Genomic DNA, 13,164 nt, shown 5'->3' with positions numbered 1-13,164 from the left:
CCAGAGCCACACTGGCTCCTCAGCTCCAGTCTCCTCTAGCTGGATAGGTTATTCTCATGGGTTATGACAGGTTACGTCCAGCGTCGGACACGGAAATGTAGTGTTGCTTATTTGGACTTTGTGCTTTTGTACATCAGGAGAGAGAGTGAGCTGAAAAAAATAACGAGAGTACTCAATGGGTTCCTTTGCTTCGACATGAATCTCTGTTTCTGGGTTGTGTGTTTCTGGTGCAGGCTCATCTGTGTCGGGCTTCTTCTGTCACCTGTTGCTCGCCTGTGAGTTGAGGTCCTGATCCCCTTCTCGCTGATTATTTTCGCTTTTGGAGACTAGAAGGCAAAGCCGTCTCTCTGAAGATGAACTGGTCAGGCGCCCTCCAGGATGCGCCCAATGCCACCTTGCTGCATGCATCTCCCTCCCAGGCAGGAAACAGCACCTCCCTCCAGGACCTCATCCACACGGCCACCTTGGTGACCTGCACCTTCCTGCTCGCCATCATCTTCTGCCTGGGCTCTTACGGCAACTTCATCGTCTTCTTGTCCTTCTTTGATCCAGCCTTCAGGAAGTTCAGAACCAACTTCGATTTCATGATCCTGAACCTGTCCTTCTGTGACCTCTTCATCTGTGGGGTAACAGCCCCCATGTTTACCTTTGTGCTCTTCTACAGCTCAGCCAGTAGCATCCCAGATGCTTTCTGCTTTACCTTCCATCTCACCAGTTCAGGTTTTATCATCATGTCCCTCAAGATGGTGGCGGTCATTGCTCTGCACAGGCTCCGCATGGTGTTAGGGAAGCAGCCCAGCCGTACGGCCTCCTTCCCCTGCACCCTGCTCCTCACCCTGCTCCTCTGGACTACCAGCTTCACCCTGGCCACCTTGGCTACCCTGAAAACCACCAAGTCCCACCTCTGTCTTCCCATGTCCAGTCTGATGGCTGGAGAGGGGAAAGCAGTTCTGTCTCTCTACGTGGTGGACTTCACCTTGTGCGTGGCTGTGGTGTCCGGCTCGTACATCATGATCGCTCAGGCGCTGTGGAAGAATGCTCAAGTGAGAAAGTGCCCTCCGGTCATCACAGTCGATGCATCCAGGCCCCAGCCTTTCATGGGGGCCCCTGTGAAGGGAGGTGGTGAGCCCATCCAGTGTACCGTGCCAGCGCTGTACAGGAACCAGAATTACAATAAACTGCAGCACGTTCAGACGCATGGATACCCCAAAAGCCCCAATCAGCTGCCCACCCCTGCAGCCAGCAGATTCCAGCTGGTGTCCGCCATCAACCTCTCCACTGCCAAGGATTCCAAAGCCGTGGTCACGTGCGTGATCATCGTGCTGTCCGTCCTGGTGTGCTGTCTTCCACTAGGCATTTCCTTGGTGCAGGTGGTACTGTCGAACCATGGCAGTTTCGTCCTTTACCAGTTCGAACTGTTTGGCTTTACTCTGATATTTTTCAAGTCAGGGCTAAACCCTTTTATATACTCCCGCAACAGCGCAGGGCTGAGGAGGAAAGTGATCTGGTGCCTCCAGTACATTGGCCTGGCCTTTTTCTGCTGCAAACAGAAGACTCGACTTCGAGCCATGGGCACAGGGAACCTGGAAGTGAACAGAAACAAATCTTCCCATCATGAAACAAACTCTGCCTACATGTTGTCTCCTAAGCCACAGAAGAAGTTTGTAGACCAGGCTTGTGGCCCGAGTCATTCAAAGGAGAGTGTGGTAAGTCCCAAAATCTCTGCTGGACATCAGCACTGTGGTCAGAGCAGCTCGACCCCTATCAACACTCGGATTGAACCATACTACAGCATCTACAATAGCAGCCCTTCGCAGGAGAGCAGTCCTCAAAAGCTGCAGCCGGTCAACTCTTTTGGATTTGCCAGCTCCTATATCGCCATGCATTACCACACCACTAACGATCTCATGCAAGAGTATGACAGTACTGCAGCTAAGCAGATTCCAGTTCCTTCTGTTTAAAGTCATGGAGGCTAGTGGATTCTGGTTTCTAACAATGGATTGAATTATTTTTTTTAAGGTTTTTTTTGAGGTCAGTGGCAGATGAAGACAAAAAGATTCAGCGGACGAGTTGTCACTTACATTTTTCTTTGGGCTGAAGTATTAAGTATCTGGATTTGCTGGGTAGATCCTTGACATTTTAAGATTTGATGTGAATGTTTATTTAGATATTTGTCCTGACTTGTGTCCGATCTTTTGTACCGAATCTTTAAATAGATACCAAGAATGATGATAGAACTTACTTTGAAGTAGAAACGAGAGTGATTTCAAGACTTGAGTCAGTGTTATGAATCTTCCAAGTAAACCTTGGCCGAAACTTTTTAAAGGAATTCGAACGTTTGATCTTTGCAGACTATTTTTACTAAAAAAGTAAAAATCGATTCTTTGAAGTACTGAAGTAGGGAACAATACATGAGTTTTTTTTAATATCAGGTTGATTTGTATAAATAACATTGTTACAATCAGAAATGTATTGCCTATACTTACCAAAAAAAACACTTACATATTAGATACTTTCTTTACCTAAGACAGTCAAATAAGAGTAGAGATTTAAGACTATCATCATTTCTTATTATAGATACTATTATTTGATGCTAATTGAGTAACTGTCTCGTTCTTTGGAGAAGAACAGAATGTTTTTGTTTGTTGCAGGTGGCTTACTCTAATGTCCATGGATTGGACAGGAGATGAGGATCGCACGCGCAGAGGGTCAATGTTCAGGGAAAGCTAGGTGGTTCATGGTCCTAGGTGGGGATTGTTATGTGGGAGACAGTGAAGATTGTCCTAGGCTAGACAATCTGTATTCTTCTTTAGCAAGGCACAGAAATGAGGGCTTTGATTTATCTTTCCTTTCTGTGTGAGTTCAGTTTGTTGAGATACCTGCAGTAACTATATGGAAATAACTTATCTCTTGACCTTATTTATATATTACTATGGTAGGAAAATGCTCAAGGTGATCTGTTTTCAATGAATACTTTTATTCCCTTCCTGTTAATCTTAAACTGGAAATGGGCGCCTAACATTAAGTATTTCTATACTCAAAACAAATTTTATCACTATATACTCTGTGGTTCCTAGGATAACAACTGTGAACTCGTATTTTTATGTAAAAATATTTTCGCTATGTAGTCAGTATTTGAACTCTTTAGAATTTTGGAACAATCACTGTTATAGACTCAAGATAAGCATGAAGATGCGGCATCTGTCATTCCAAACCGTTCTGTTCAAGAGTTACTCTTGTACGTGGGAAGCTGCATTGTTCCTGTGAATGAAAGGCCATCAGTTCCCAGCACCTCCCTCAGGCCAGTCCCAAACACAGGTCACAGAAACAGAAGATGGCAAAAGGTTTCAGCTAGCATGGACTTATTCTCTTCTAGCAACTCTTGACTTCAGCGTTCACATGCCATTCTGATTGCTGCGACTTCAGTGTGAGTGGTAGGTTTTGTTTGTAAAATTCACCTTCTAGGACCAACAGACCCACCTTCCTTTCCTCTCCCTCCCTTCTCTACTTTTCCCCCCTTATTTTTGCTATTAAAATTTTATAACAGGCAAGAACATATCCAATCTCTCACTTTTTTTGTAATCGAATGCTATTTTTGAAAGTCATTATTATCTGTTCCAATTGTGCTTTTATATTTAAATATAATACCCCTCTCATTTATTAGTATTCCCATGAGTAGATTAGTATGTTACTTCTTTCTAACAAAGAATTAAGCAATCTAATATCCTCTTCCAAGATCATTCAGAGAACTGTGGCAAAGTAAGAATCTGATTTTTGTCTTTATTCAAAAGCTAGATTTAGTCCAATAAGCCAACCAGCTTGACAATTAGTAAAGAGGATATTTCACAATTTTAAAGATATACATTACATCCCTTTTGTTGAAACAGGCATTTCTAATGTGATTTAATAAAAGGTTATAACAAGAGTAATTTCTGCTTGTACAATGTCCTGTGTGACCTTTGATTTTGACATGATTTGAACAGCATGGGGCTCACTTTTGGGAGATACAAATTACAGCATAAAGAAAACTAAGCATGTGCATATCACGTATTCAGTTTCTTTATGCTCATCACCAATTATTGATTTAACCTGCATGAAGTATGCAGTGAGCTCAGTTCTTAGCTTCTTAGTCCATATTTCTATCTACTGGTAGATATAGATACATAGATGTATCTTGTCTCTTCATAAATTACATGTCTGTCTAACCCTGTGTGGTGTCGCTTTAGTTATGCATATATAACTTGTCTCTTCATAAGGGCTAACCTGAGAACAAGAAGTGATTAGAATTCAGTTGAATAGGATTAATTCACAGGATCATTAATTAGTTCTCTTGATGCTTTACTGTGATGCAAAATATGCGAGATCTCTAAAACATTTTATAACAGTTCTTCTTATACTAATACCTAGGCTAGATTTGTATTTCTGATGCTTTTAATGTACTTTTAAAATAAAGTTTGGAAATAAAAATGATGAAAATCTAAACATTTTGAACATAACATCAGATTTTAGTATGGTAACTTTCCTGTCCAGTCACTTCAGAACCCTAGGTTGGAGGTGTGGCTCAACTGGAAGAGTACTCGCCTAGCATTAGAAAAGGGCCTGAGTCTGATCTATCCCCAGCACCCCAAAACGAAATTAAAAGAAGAAAATGATAGTCAAGTTCTAGCCTCTTTCACCTTGGTTCACTGTTGGAACTATATGCACACTCTAGCCATACTTTCATGTGATAGGAATAGCACGCTATGTGCTCCCTCTTGTAACCATGTAATAAGTGCTCTCATTTAAATGCAGACATGCTTGCTTACTTCCAGAGGTCTAAAAATCAGCCTTTTATCGCTTTTCTTCAGTGAGGTTCACTATTCTTCTAGCACTTGAGCCATGTCTGCAGCCTGGTGTTTTTCTGGTTCATTAGAGATCAAGTCTGAATTTCAGACTTTTCTGTCTGGATGGCTTTGAACTGAAATTCTCCAGGACTCAGCTGCTTGAGTAGCTAGGATTACAAGGCTGAACCACTGGTACCTGGCACTTTCTCAGATCAGTATTCAAACTTGGTACCTGACACTTTTACTCATTGGCTAGTGTGCTACCAACTGAGCCATACTTCCCACCCCACTTTTCTTTCTTTCTTTCTTTCCTCTCTCTCTCTCTCTCGCTCTTTTTCTCTCTCTCTCTGTCAGTTGTGGGGCTTGAACTCTGGGCCTGGGCTCTGCCTTTCAGCTCTTCAGCTCAAGGCAAGTGCTCTACCACTTGAGCCACAGCGCTACTTCCAGTTTTCTCATGGTTAATTGGAGATAAGAGTCTCACGGACTTTCCTGCCTGGGCTGGCTTTGAACCACAATCCTCAGATCTCAGCTTCCTGAATGGTTAGAATTACAGGCACGATCCACTGGCACCAGCTTTTTCTTTTCTTTTCTTTTTTTCTTCTTTTAACACAAGTTTTGCTCTGTTAGTGCTAATTGAACTCAGACTCACAATCCTGTTGACTGTGAATCTTGATTACAGTCACGTGGCTACCACACCAAACCAGTAGATTTTATTTTGCCATTTAGGAGATATATCCATTTAAAAAAGACTCTAGCTAGGTACTGGCTCATGCCTGTAATCCTAGTTACTCAGAAGAATAAGAACTGAGGATCACAGTTTGAAGCCAGCCTGTGCAGGAAAGTCAGTGAGACTCATAGTTCCAATTAATCACAGAAAAAGCTGGAAGTGGTGTTGTAGCTCAAGTGGTAGAGTGCTAGCTTTGAGCCAAAGGAGCTTAGGGACAGTGCTCAGGCCCAGAGTTCAAGGCCCAGGGCTGGCAAAAAAAAGAAAAGACTCACTCCTTTGCTTGGCTATGGTAGTAGAAGGCAGTAAAGGGTCATGAAGACACTAGGTCATGTGGGATGATGAGGGAGAAGAAGATAGGCCCCAGGAAAAATCTTCCCTTCCTCTCCACTAGGGATAGACAATTTAGAGAGGCCAGGCCTAGACTGAGCTTAGGATCCCAGGCAAGGCAGCTGAGCTCCACCACTGGGAGGACTCGGCCTCCACAGGTGACTAAAGAATGCTCAGTGTGCATCAATCTAAATCTAACGAGGGCCAGGGGAGACACAGTCACTTCAGTAATGGCCAAGACAATGATCACTTGGTGATCATTTGGTGGAGGAGAGAGGGAACAGAAAACAATCTTAACTCCCATGATTCTGTACAATGAGGAGCAGATTTGGCCTCAAATTGAGACCACTGCCTGGCAATATTCCCTGTCAGCAAAGCCTAAATTATCTTGCAAATACACTGAACCCAGACTTTCTTCTCCTCCTCCTCCACTCCATCTTGCCCACATCCCATCATCTGTCACCTGCTTCAGTACCATTTGCCAGCTTTAGTGTTTCTCTCCTGTGGTCTCTTTAGTGAGTGCCAGTGATCTTTAGATCCTGCTTCGTACCTTCCACCGAGAAGAAACTCTGAGGTAAGTCCTTGTCATAAAGGCTTGTGGCCGCTTTAATGATCTGCTCCTGACTTCTCTCTGACTCTTAGTTCCTCTCATTGGCACCCTATCCAATGTGCCCAGGCTGTATATGCGTTCAGTCTGTTTCTCGCATGCTTCAGTTTTGTTCCATGCCAGGAAATCCTCCCAGAAATACTTCAACTGGGTATTGTCAAGGTGCTTGAAAGCTGCTTTTTTTTTGGAAGAGCACTGCTTACTCAGGCTCACTGATGAACTAAAAGCTTGGCATTTTTTGCCTCTGTTTTTGTATGTGTCTTCATCCTGAGCTGTTCTCTCTACAGGTACTTTGCAATCACCTGGGAATCCAGGAAGGACAGGACAGATGGGTAATAGCTTTCTTTTTGAGCTGGTCCTGGGGCTTGAACTCAGGGGCCTGTGTGCTGTCCCTGTGTTTGCACTCAAGGCTGGTGTTTTACCGCTTGAGCCACAGCTCCACTTCCATCTTTTCAGTGGTTCGTTAGAGAAGAGTCTCTTGGACTTACCTTCCCCTGGGGCTGGCTTTGAACTGTGATCATCAGATCTCAGCTTCCTGAGTAGCTAGGATTATAGATGTGAGTCACCCACTTCTGGCTAGATATCTTTATGGAGACTTTATGGAGCTTCTTCTGAGGAACAGTGGAGCCTGCTTAGAACAGACAACCTAAGGAATTGTTTACCCTGACCAGTGATGACAGTGGTAACTCCTGCAGAACACTTTCCAAAACAAGTCTGGAACAATGACTGACAGTCCATACTAACCAGCCCACTCTCAGTAACGACTAGGACATTATGCTTATGTCTATCTTCTGGCCCCCAGTTCTTTGTTCCCTGAAGATGGCCAAAGATATGCTGTCTTCCTATGGCATGTGTGTGCCATAAGTCTCCTTTCTCTAGCCTCCACCATGTCTCTCTCTACTTGGCATATAGGGATGAGGAACTGGGCCCAAGATGTGCATCTCCTGGAGGTTGGGCCTCGGGTCTAAAATGCTAGTTTTAGGATAAAATACCCCAGGGCCTTTCCTGGTCGCTATATTTGTACAGCTCTCGATCCCATCATTATGTAGCCCTCCATCTGACTTTTGTTTTGTTTTGCCAGCTCCCGGGGCCTGGGCACTGTCCCTGAGCTCTTCAGCTCAAGGTGAGCGCTCTACCACTTGAGCCACAGCTTTTTCTGTTTATGTGGGACTGAGGAATTGAACCCAGGGCTTCGTGCATGCTAGGCAAACATTCTACCATTAAGTCATATTCCCAGCGCTATCTGACTTTTTTGTTGTTGTTGTTGGTGGTGGTTGTGGGCTTGAACTCTGGGCCTGGGCACTGTCCCTGGGCTCTTCAGCTCAAGGTGAGCATGCGCTACCACTTGAGCCACAGTGCCACTTCTGGTTTTCCTGCCCAGCCTGGCTTTGAACTGTGATCCTCAGATCTCAGCCTCCTGAGTAGGATTACAGGTATGAGCCACACGTGCCTGGCCAGATTTTTTTTAAAGTGTTATTATCTCCTGATATTATTGTATTTGTCTGCTCAGGCTGCTGTAACATAGTGCCATAAACTGGTGCCTGAAACAATATTTATTTTCTCATGGCTCATATTTATTTTCTCATGGCTCTGGAGGCTGGAAGTCCAAGAGCAAGGTGCTGTCTGGGTTGATTTCTAATGATGCCTTTCTTTCAGTTGACTGCCTTCTTGCTGTATCCTCTCTCCTTGCCCTTCATGGTGGAGAGATAGGAAACTAGTTCTAGGGATTCTATTCTTGTAAGGGCACTAATACCATCATGAGGACCCCCACCCTAATGATCTCATTTAGTCACATTAGTGATTAGGGATTGGTTTAGCATATGATTTTTTTTTGGGGGGGGGACACAGTTCTTCCTACAGTTATATAGAATTGTTGACTGGTTGTCTTCCTTCCAGACTAAGGATTTTTGTTTAGCATTATAGCCCAGTATCCATTAGTCCTTGGCCCTAGTGAACTATTGAATAAATGAATCAAAGGCATAAATGGATAAAGCTTAGAAATGAGACCTAAATCCATGTGTTGCTTGGTTTACAACTTCCCTATGTATTATTTGTTATATCCTTCCTAAGTCCCCAGGCTGGTTATCAATCAGTAGGACTCTTAATAAAAGGGGATCTAGGACCAGATAGTGATGGCTCATACCTACAATCCTGGATACTCAAGGAGGCTGAGATCTGAGGATCATGGTTCAAAGCCAGCCTGAGCAGAAAAGCTCATGAGACTCTTACCTCTAATTAACCATCAGAAAACTGAAAGTAGCACTGTGGTTTAAAGTGGTAGAGTACTAGCCTTGAGCAAAAGAGCTCAGGGAACACACCCAAGACCTGAATTCAAGCCCCATAACAACAACAACAACAAAAAGGTTGGGTTGGAGGAGGGGTTTGTATCCTGATCTAGGAGTAGTACAAGGTCCTACCCTTTTTGTGTGCTCTGAGTGCGTCTTTTCCAAGGGATAACCCTGGCTGCCCAGAAGCTTCCAGACAACCTGCATTCATTCCCAATGGAATCACTTGGCTCATTTTGTGGCTGTAGCTAACAAGTCCCTACAGCACCCCTAGGGGCTGTGCACCCTTCTGATCCCAAAACTCAGGAGGTAGAGGCAAGACAATTGCTAGGTCAAGGCCAGCCTGGGCTAGAAAGTGAGACCCTCACTCTCAAACGAGTAAAGCCCTTCCACAACCACAAAGTGACTGAAGGAGAAAAGGGCTAACTGGTTCTGAAGGTCATATACTGTAAAGTATATGACCATTTTGAAGAAGGGTGAAGGTTTAGGGGAAATTCTACTTTCCACAAGGAATAGTGAATTGGCAATCTCTTTGTGTCCAGTGTCTTTGAGATTAATTTTATTAATGTAAAAATATCACTTCTTGGTACCATACAGAAACTTAGTGAAAGCTGAGGAATAATGGGGTAACTGGAAAAGAGAGAGCAATAGATAAAGTAACTCTGACAAAATTATAATATGTGCGTGTGTAAATTATCATGGTGAAATTTCTGTATGCAATTACTATATGTTGGAAAAAATTGCAGGAAAGTAAACTGGTCATGTTGGTCAGCAGGTACCCATGGGAAGGCAACAGAGAAAGTCAATAAGGGGGAATATGGTTAAAGTACTTTATATACATGTATGAAATAGAACCATGATACCTATTGAAATTACTTTAAGAAGGGAAGATGAGGAAGGGATGAGGGAGAGAGATGGTTGGAGGGGGTGAGTTTGGTTGGGGTCTATTGTATGTATGTATTGAAATGTCACAACAAAATGCCCCCTGGTATAACATATACGCTAATAAAAAGTCTTAAGACCATCACTCAAGTACAGAGAATTACTCATTGCTCTTCCCCCTTCTAGTTAAACAGATTTTCGATGTGGTTTTCTAGGTGCGCATAGCTGGCACTGTGAAAGATCTAGTTGTTTCCTTCAGTTCCATTTACTTGGTGGTTTGCCTTTCTCACTTTTTCCTGATCCCTCAGCCACTGCCTGTCGCATGCTGATGCGTGTGAGTCTGTCGACTGACTCTCAATGTGGGAATCTTGATTTTCATGCAAAGCCTGACATTCTGCAGAATGTAGCCTGATCCAGATGCCAACTAGACCCTACAAAGCCAAGCAGTTCACAAAGAGGGCTTTATGCTTGTCTTCTGGTACTGAGGTATGAGAACCAGGCAGGGCTCAGAGCTTGAGAATATCTTCATTATTCAGTTTGTGAGTGCTTCTAGAGTTTTTATTTGGTTTCTGAAAAGCATGTGTCCAAGAAGCTTCTCAGTCTGATTGTCTCAATATGACTGAGGAAATGAAGAGTAGTTGTGCTTTTTCAGAGAAGCCAGAGCACACAGGTATTTTGAGGACTTCAGAGCGTCTCAGGATTTTAGCTCACAGAGTTGGGAAGTAGATGAAGGAGATGCATTGTGTACTCTTGCTAGGGAGAAATATGATGGTGTGGAGGAAATATTTGTCGAGTGACTGTGTGTGTGTGTTGATTCTGGGCTTGTCCAGCCTTCTGAGTAGTTAGGATGACAGTCATTAGCTACTGGTACCCACTTCTTTTCTTTTTTTTTTTTTGGGGATCTGGTCCTGGGGCCTGAACTCTGGGCCTGGGCGCTGTCCCTCAGCTCTTCAGCTCAAGGCTAGCGCTCTACTATTTGAACCACAGCACCACTTCTGGCTTTTTTTCTGCTTATGTGGTGCTCAGGAATCGAACCCAGGGCCTCATGCAAGCAAGGTAAGCACTCTACCACTGAGCCACCTTTCCAGCCCCGTGGTACCCACTTCTTAAGTGACATTTTGGTTCAAGGTCTGAAGAGAAAAAAAGTAACATGATTTTTTTTTACTCCCCCAAAGAAGATGTAAATGCAAGAGGAGGGGATTCATGTTATCACTTAATCTTGATGTCAAATGTCAAATCTCAGTGGGACAAAATTTTTTTTAGTAATGGATTTTAACTGTACAAGGAGTTTCATTATAATATTTCCCGGCAAACATATACTTTGACCATAATCACCCTTCATCATCCTGTCCTTTTACTCTCTCCCTTCCTTTTACTACTCCCCCTGCCCTCAAAACAGTCCACTTTTTATACTCATATCATTTTTTTCCCTGGTCTCAGTTCCACATGGAAGGACTGCTGACATTTGTCTTTCTCAGTCTGGCTTATTTCATGTAACTGAATTTCCTGCTCCATCCATTTACCTATAAACACAATTTCATTCTTCTTTATAATATTCCATAGTGTGTATATATACCACTTATTAAAGAATCCATTCAATGGTTGTTAGGGACTAGGCTGGTTTTCTAACTTGACTATTGTGAACCGTCACCTATAAACAAAGATGTACATGTGCCTCCTTCTATAACCAGGAATGGTATAGAAGGATCATAAAGTAGTTATATTTTTAGTTTCTTGAGAAACTGCTCTACTGATTTCTATAGTTGATTTATTAGGTGACTTTCCCATAGGTGATGTGCAAGCATTTTTTCCCCACCCCCATGTCCTCATTAGCATTTGTTGTTTCCTTGGTAACAACCATTCTGATGGGGCTGGGATGGAATTTCAGTGTTGTTTTGATTTGCCAGAGTGATTTTAAAAAATGAAATAAAAAGTTTTTTGAATGTATTATGTTGAAGGTGGTATAATATTTCACTATATAAATATCATATGTGCTTAAACTTTTTCTAATGCTGTGCATTTTTGTCTTTCTCGCCTTTATTTGCTATAAAGTTGCTTCGAACATTTGGAACCAACCTTTACTGCTATATTCAAAAATTTCCTAGGAGCCGGGTGCCGATGGCTCACTCCTGTAATCCTAGCTACTCAGGAGGCTGAGAGCTGAGAATCACGGTTCAAAGCCAGCCCGGGTAGAAAAAGTCCGTGAGACTCTTATCTCTGATAAACCACTAGAAAACCAGAAGTGGTGCTGTGGCTCAAGCGGTAGAGTGCTCGCCTTGAGCTGAAGAGCACAGGGACAGCACCCAAGCCCAGAGTTCAAGCCCCATGACCAACCAAAAAAAAAAAAAGATCTAAGGATTTCCTGGAAAATTATTAGATACAAATGTACATCTAATCTAAAACTACTGACACAGTTGTTTTCAGAAAGATTGATGTAGTTGGACTGGGAATGTGGCTTAGTGGTAGAGTGCTTGCCTTGCACTCATGAAATCCTGGGTTTGATTCCTCAGTACCACATAAACAGAAAAAGCTGGAAGTAGTGCGCTCAAGTGGTAGAGTGCTAGCCTTGAGCAAAAGAAGCTCAGGGACAGAGCCTGGGCCCCGAGTTCAAGCCCCAGGACTGGCACATACACACAAAGAAGATTGATGCAGTTATACTGGCATCTAGCAATTGGGAAAGCATCCAGTATTGAGTTGTCCCATTAAAAACACAAATCACAGTTGGGTGCTGGGTGGCTTATTCCTGTAATCTTAGGTAATCAGGAGGCTGAGATTTGAGGATTACAGTTTAAAGCCAGCCCAGGAAAACAAATAAAAAAACTTATCGCAAATTATCAAAAAGCCAGAAGGGCAGCTGTAGTCCAAGTGGTAGAATACCACTCTTGAACAGAAAAGCCTCAAAACAATAGCAGCACACCCCCAAATCACCAAAGAAACAAAATGTCCTGTATAATGGGAATCTGTTCTGTTCTCATACTCATTGTTGCTCCCATGGCATGGTCCACTGACCCCTGCACCCCGCCAACTGCTTGAAATTCTGCAGCCCAGAATTTTAATCTAAATATGAAAACCCACTTCCCCACCATGCCTCGGGCCTCAGGTACCTGAGTTCCTCCACTTCAGCCTATTACCACAAACTCTCAAGGCACTAGGCACATCCTGAAACTCCTTGCAACTCTCTGGTACTTTGGACCCTGCCCCCACCCAGAACACTACTTAAGTCCCTTGCCCCCATCACATCTCCTGTCTCCTGACTCTTCTCAGGCCACCATGACTCTGCTCTTCAACTTTCCATTAAAGATGACCTGGTCTGTTGAATTTGTTTTCTGCTTTCTTGCTTTCTTTATTTGAATAACCTCATGACTCATGAAAAAAGGTTCATTTTAATTTTAATCTATTTTTTTGATGACGATGAGATTTACTTTTTTTTTGGGTCCGGTCGTGGGGTCTGAACTCTGGGCCTGGGCGCTGTCCCTCAGCTCTTCAGCTCAGGCTAGCGCTCTACCACTTGAG

The 13,164-nt window shown here is 43.2% G+C and overlaps 1 protein-coding gene across 1 annotated transcript; it reads left to right on the top strand.

The window, feature by feature from the left end:
* The first annotated feature begins 235 nt into the window (after nt 1–235).
* On the top strand, nt 236–1,975 carry Gpr75 (G protein-coupled receptor 75). Its single transcript, XM_013017935.1, has one exon. It carries the CDS (start codon nt 354–356, stop codon nt 1,959–1,961), a length of 1,608 nt encoding a protein of 535 aa, XP_012873389.1. The 5' UTR covers nt 236–353; the 3' UTR covers nt 1,962–1,975.
* Nucleotides 1,976–13,164: the final 11,189 nt, after the last annotated feature.

The sequence above is a fragment of the Dipodomys ordii genome, unplaced genomic scaffold, assembly GCF_000151885.1.
Source record: "Dipodomys ordii isolate 6190 unplaced genomic scaffold, Dord_2.0 Scaffold37, whole genome shotgun sequence".
Lineage (NCBI taxonomy): Eukaryota > Metazoa > Chordata > Mammalia > Rodentia > Heteromyidae > Dipodomys > Dipodomys ordii.
This window is presented reverse-complemented; position numbering and strand designations above follow the sequence as displayed.

Bases quoted from the DNA above. Each gene is read 5' to 3' on its own strand.
- Gpr75 (XM_013017935.1), top strand. From the start codon at position 354: ATGAACTGGTCAGGCGCCCTCCAGGATGCGCCCAATGCCACCTTGCTG.